The sequence below is a fragment of the Triticum dicoccoides genome, chromosome 4A (genome assembly GCF_002162155.2).
Source record: "Triticum dicoccoides isolate Atlit2015 ecotype Zavitan chromosome 4A, WEW_v2.0, whole genome shotgun sequence".
In the NCBI taxonomy this organism is placed as follows: domain Eukaryota; kingdom Viridiplantae; phylum Streptophyta; class Magnoliopsida; order Poales; family Poaceae; genus Triticum; species Triticum dicoccoides.
Genome location: NC_041386.1, coordinates 166130112 through 166136336, shown reverse-complemented (window position 1 = coordinate 166136336; position 6225 = coordinate 166130112). Strand labels below are relative to the sequence as shown.

At 45.5% G+C, this 6225-nt stretch overlaps 1 protein-coding gene across 3 annotated transcripts; it reads left to right on the top strand.

The window, feature by feature from the left end:
* Positions 1-3117: 3117 nt before the first annotated feature.
* On the top strand, positions 3118-4223 carry LOC119285558. 3 transcript variants are annotated; one of them, XM_037564854.1, is made up of 2 exons: positions 3118-3400; positions 3607-4223. In XM_037564854.1, exons 1-2 carry the CDS (start codon positions 3130-3132, stop codon positions 3960-3962), a joined length of 627 nt encoding a protein of 208 aa, XP_037420751.1. In that variant the 5' UTR covers positions 3118-3129; the 3' UTR covers positions 3963-4223. The 3 variants fall into 3 exon arrangements, with proteins under 3 accessions (XP_037420751.1, XP_037420753.1, XP_037420754.1); XM_037564856.1 differs by having other exon boundaries at positions 3261-3400; positions 3585-4223; XM_037564857.1 differs by having other exon boundaries at positions 3295-3400; positions 3612-4223.
* The last annotated feature ends 2002 nt before the right edge of the window (positions 4224-6225 follow it).

Sequence of the window (6225 nt, the reverse complement as noted above, 5' to 3'; positions counted from 1 at the left end):
TCTTTGTTGGTTTCCCGATTTCAGAGAATTTCTGGAGGTGGAATTAGGTCATACGGAGCCATGTGGGGCCCACAAGGTATCAGGGTGTGCCCACGCTCCCTGGGCTTGCCCTATTGCCTTGTTGTCTCCTCACTTCTCGTCTGGTCTCCTCTCGAAGCTTCCAGGGTCTCTTGTCCAGAAAAAAACGTCGAAATGTTTCGTAGCATTTGGACTCCGTTTGGATGGCACTAGGCACGGTGTTAATAGGTTAGTCCCAAAAAATAATATAAAATAGCATATAATTGTATATAAAACATTCAAGATTGATACTATAATAGTATGGAACAATAAAAATTTATAGATACGTTGGAGACGTATCATGTGGCCGGGTAGGGCGGCCAAGTGTACGGGGTCATCGCCCGCTACAAGTTAGCATCATAGGTTTTTCCTTCTTCTAGTTCTTAGTTGAACAGTCAAAATATCGACCGTTTTATGTAAATTGTGTCCAAACTTTAAGGAAATTCTTCGTGTTTGATATAATATGTCAAGTTTATTAAATTTTGGTTTGAATTGTATGCAGGCACGATTGGATGGTTGGTTCCTGCCTCAGTGTCCGCAGACGGATACAATATCCGGTTTAGGAGTCAGCATTTAAGATGCCCTTAAAACAAACACGCCCGACTCTGACCGCACACGTCCACAAACGTTTAAGAAGCCAAATTTAAGCAGATAGGTTGTAGATGCCCTAGCGTGTCGCATGTCCACCCGATGAAAAGGGAGAATATCAGGTGATACCAACTCTCAAATGCTCTATGATACTATTTAAAAATCAAATCTAAATGTTTCAAAAAATTCTAAAAAAGACATGAATGTTCATAAGGAATGTTCCTACAACCCCTAAAAATTTCTGGTCTAAATTCGGAATGCACATTGAGAAATAAAAAAGACAAATTTGAATGTGAATAGTGGCATTTTAACTTTTGTCTTTTTTGAACTATTCATGCATTTTTGTTTCTCAATTTGTGTTTCGCATTTCATTTTGACATTTTTAGGGATTGTACACTCATGTGATGTGAACGTCCACACTTTTTCAGAATTTTTTGAAAAGTTTAACATTAAAGCACCTAAGGGCATCTCCAACGACAATCTGCAAATTTTCTCCCGCATCCGTCGGCAGACAAGGGGACCAGTCTGTGGACACAGATGCGGCAGGCCGCCATCCAATGCTAGCCGCATACATTTCAAACTCTTTTTAATAAACTGGATGAAATTCATGCAAACTCGATCAGATTTCATATAAACATGACGGATTTTGTACAAACCGGACGAAAATTGTTACATTTTGGACATATTTTAACTGAAAAGGTTAAACTATGTGCACGTATAGTCGCGCGGAGCTCCACTCCCATGACACAGGTACACTACACTAGTCTATGGCCGGCCGCGACGGATCCCTTTGTCTTCCGCATGTTCGGCAGCCCGCTAACTGGACTGCCAGGAGCCCCGGAGGCATATTCTTCCCCCGTATCTTCCCTAAGTCGAGCTACACCGCTCATCGGAGTGGCAAAGAGGGTGCTTCAGCCGGAGGGGAAGGTGCTTCTATGGAGCCAGATGGTTGTGCCTAGGATGGTCTGAGATAAAGACCGGACAGGCCACCGATTGTACAAGCCGACGACGCGCCGATGATGGCCTTCCATGTTCTACTTCTTCTCGATGATGGCGGCTGGCGTGGACATGCAGGCTGCCACCTCGTCGACATCCACGCAACCGGCTTCTTTCTCTACGTGCATGGCACGGCTAAGCGCGCATGGACGGCGGATGGCGCGGTCGCAGGCACTGAAGGTGGCGATGCCCGTGCCGGGATGGAGCAACTTGCCACTCCTCCGCAAGCTGGCTTCGAGCGGTGAGTTGCCGAAGCATGCACCGGCTTGGGGAGGCAACTGGCTCTGTTAGGCTAGGCGAGGGAGGTGGAGTAGCGAGTTGCCTCGCTTGTATCCGGCGGTCTCGGCAGGCCACCCAGCCGGCTTTTATGCCGGAGAACTGCTCTTCCAGCTCGTCGGATGCCATCGAAAGAGTGAAGAAAATGGTGAAGGAGGAGATGGAGAGCGGCGGAGTGGTGCGATTCTTGCCTGTCGTATGGCCTCGTTTAAATAGAGGACGGACGGAAGGAGCTTGCCCGGCGTTGCGTTTAATGCCGGCCCCGCTTGTGAACGGATGTGTGGACGGAGTAGATTTCTCGGCTTCCACGCGGGTTTAATGGAGGCGTTCGAATGCGGCGAGAGGGCGTGTCCAGCCAGGTGTGCAGCAGGTGGTGCCCTCGGTCGGCGCGCCGCTTCAATGACAGAGGCAGTGAGAGGTCGCGTTCGCCTTGAACCGTCTTCAGTGTGGAGCGGCGAGCTATACAGCGATATGAATGCGAGTAGCTGGACGATAGATGTAAAGCGCACGAGGGCGAAGGGAGGGGTTTTGGTTGGCCAGGGCGGTTAGAAGCGGGCGTGACATCTCGGATTCTCACAAATCTCTTCATGTTTGTCTCCAATTTATTAGAGAAAATATATTTGGACCACTGCGCAAATCAATACAGATTCACATTGGATGCCTTCTACGCATGCAAAAGGTTTGAGGGCTACGTTGGAAATGACCTAAGAGACGGGAACATCTGATATTCTCCCCTCGTGAAAAGGAGCATAGGCACCGTTGATTGATCTCTCAATATATTTTTTATTTGCTTAACAGGATTCGCCGGTTCTCCCAGTTTAGTCAAAGGTTGCTTTCTCTATACGCTACCGACCCTTCTTGAAGCGCCGAGCTGCGTGGAGCCAGGAGAATCTTGGAATGTCTTAGTTGATTATTGTGCTTTCATATGGAATTCAGAAGATCCAAGAAACGGAAGCAGCCATGAGGTTGGCCAACAAGACATGACTGCGTTGCCTATCTTGTGTTCTTTTTTGCCTTCAGGAACGGCACAAGAAGGCGCGCTGAAGTTTAGGTAGATGTTAATACTGTGCTAGACTAGATTAATTTACTTGTTCTATAATACTACTATTTTTTTTTTCGAAACGGATATAATACTACTATAATCTTCTTCTTTTTGAGTGGATAGCTGATACTAATTGAAATGCGTAGAAGTTTCTCATGTTACCTGGACCGATGATGGCCATGTGGCCGTGCACCTGGGTGCTGGTCATTTGCTCGGTCCAAAGAAACGGCCGAAGGGGCATTTTCTTATGTTGGATGAGTCAACAAGCACAGGCCACACCAACAGCCGACGTGCCATATATGCCGCCCCTTGCCCCTTCCCCTATTAATAGGAGAATTCCGTGCTGTCTCTCACAGTTTTGCAGATTTCAGCAGACGGCCATAGCTTTGACCATCCCCTTCTTCCTTCAACATTTGACGGCCGGCAAGCTCTTGTCCTCAGGTACAGCACCATGCTTGCCATAGCTCTCAACTCCGCTTTGATCTTGGTGTTGCTAGTTAATCGTTTCCCTATCTGCAAGTAAATCACCACAACACCGGTGACTCCTTTTATTAGTTCGTGCCATGAGTAATTCATCAATATCCATGACCTTTTGCGGCGCCCTTTCATTTTGGCACGGCTCTAGCTGAAATTAGGGTCGCCTGCAGTGCAGCCAAGGCAGGCGGCCATGGACGGCGACAGCCCGGTGATGACGGACAGCGAGCGGAGGGCGTACCGGTACGTGCAGGCGCCCAAGGTGCAGGGCCTGGGCGGCATCAAGAACTCATGGTCCAACGACTCCCTCTTCAGCCTCAGCTACGCCGGCGCGGGGGGCAGGGCCGTCGTCCACTCGTGCGTCTGCGCGCCCACCACGCACCCGGGCTCCTTCCGCTGCAAGCACCACCGCCAGAGCGCCGCCCACCTCGGCGTCGCCGGTCACGCGCAAGCGCAGCCCACGGCTGAGGCTAAGCGCAACGAGGTCCACGGAGAAATGTCGACCGCGGATGACGAGAAGGCGTCCTGAAGGGGACCGCGTGCGTGTGTTTCTTCATGGGACAAAACGTACCGTGCTGCTTGGTCACACGTGACCGGTGTAGTACGTGGCAAAGCTTATTCCTCTGTCATTTCAAAGACTTTTTTCGTGTGTAAGGATGTTTATTTGTTTTCTATATTTGTGAGAGAAGAGCGTTTCATTTTCCCAGTAGTTATGTAGGAGTAATATATTGTTGTATATCACCCGCAATTTTCTTTGGCCCAAAAACATCATTTGCTACAAATAGCCCTACTGCTGTGTTTGGATGTAGGAAAAACTGCTTGGAATTGAATTGGACTGGAAATTCCAAATCCAAGATGGAAAGGAAATGGGGTCCAATTCGACGTAGAATTGAGCTTAGCTCAGATGGATGCTCACATTTTTTTGAATCTATTTCAGGTTTTTCGGGTTCGGGGTTAGTTGGGAGAGGTGTTTTTATCGACTACGAGACGTCTGTGATAACTTCGTCAATGTTAAGATGTTGCGCCAGTTCAACATTTCAGAGGTGCTAATAGGGATAGGATATGCGAACGTGTGTTCATGGAGCTAAGTGTATATCCGTGTATATGAGTTAGGATGTGCATGCATATGTTCATAGAGCTAAATGTACACGTGTATATACGAGTATTTGCGGCTATAATGTGTTCAAAAGAAAGATTCATTTTAGTACTAACAATCAAACTATGAAAGCACGCAATTTCTAAAACCAACCCTCGCGGTGGTTCCGCAAGGCAATAAGCCACTCTCTTTCTGTGACAAAAGAAACCCAAAGGACATCTTACTTCTAATAAATATAATAAAATATTATCATTATCCAAAATAAGTGTCTTAACCTTAGAATAATTTTATGTTAAAATTAGTACAAATTTAAGACACTTTTATTTGAGACAGAGAAAGTAGTAATTGGTACAATCCAAAGAAAAATAGTAACTGAAAGATAATTGGATGCATAATGATAAATAAATAATAAAATTACATTGAAGATTATACTGCCCTTCTTCTTCTTTTGACTGTAAGTTGTTCACTAAAGATTGAAAACTAAACCAACAGTAATGAAAAGGATACCTGCAAACATCTTCGTTGTACCAGGCTTTACAAACCGCAATAGCCACTCGTTGCTTGAAACGAGATCTAAAAATTGCTGAAGAAACATCGGTCGAGCATCACCCCCATGTAGTACATGCTTGTAATACATAACCACCGGTCTAGAGAGTTGGAGAAACCAGACCATGTTGTTGTTTATAACAACACAGATGAATATGTCAAAATCGTCGCGCCAAAAGCCAGACAATCACTCACCAACTGCCAAGAACTGAAGAGAGCCAACAGATCTAGCGACATAAACTCTGACATGCCCTTTATCGTCGCCGGATAGAACGTCGTCGAGGCATGGAGAGGCCGGAGAGATCTTATTCCAAGACGTCATTGCCATCGCCACCTCGTCGATGCCGCCAAAGAAACAAAAACAACACTTAAGGAGAAGAAAAGCGAAATGGACGGGTCCCCACTCCTCTTGTCACTACAAGGCAGTCGGACGAGGAAGGGGAGGTACCAAAGCGACGTCGTGGAGGAAACATTTGTCGACGATTAGGGATGTTTGTAGACCATATGCCACTTTAGCGTCCTCTTTGATGGTTTTTGGGCCAGGCATGTTCAGAAGTTTTGACAAATTAGTTTTCGTCTTCCATTTTCAAGGCACGTGGGCTCCACTGTCAACATACTTCTTCTCTTCTCTCCTTTTATTTTTTACTTCATGTCGATGTTTGTTAACCAGGTTGCTCAACTCATAGGCAAGAGATATATAAGCCCTTAATTGATTACGAGAGCCTTTATTTGCAGGATTTTAAGGAATACGAAAAGCATAGGATTGTAGTGTCATGGGCATATGAATTCTACAGGATTTTGGTGTGTTTAATGGTTCTTTTGAGGAAAAAACAAATGATTATTTTCAAGAAGTTTAAGTGGGTGTTAAAATTCCTATGGAATGCAATACAAGGGAAACCTTAGAAATTCTTTTAGTAGGATTCAATCCCCACGAATAAAACTGCCAACGTAGAAAAAATCAGATGGATTTCAATTCTTCAAAATTCCTATGATAATCCTTTCAATCAAAGAGGCCTTAAACATGTGCATCGATAAAAAGAAATGCTAGCTTTGTAGTAAAGAATATAACTCATGCTATTGGGATCAAACACAAAACCAAACGATCTGAAGCATTTCTTGTGGTATAGTTTTGAAATTGAGATAAAAGCAT

Excerpts from the sequence above, each read along its gene's own strand:
- LOC119285558 (XM_037564854.1), top strand. The coding sequence starts at position 3,130 with ATGATGGCCATGTGGCCGTGCACCTGGGTGCTGGTCATTTGCTCGGTC. Across the intron at positions 3,401-3,606 it reads CGGCAAGCTCTTGTCCTCAG|TGCAGCCAAGGCAGGCGGCC; the intron begins GTACAGCACCAT and ends GGTCGCCTGCAG.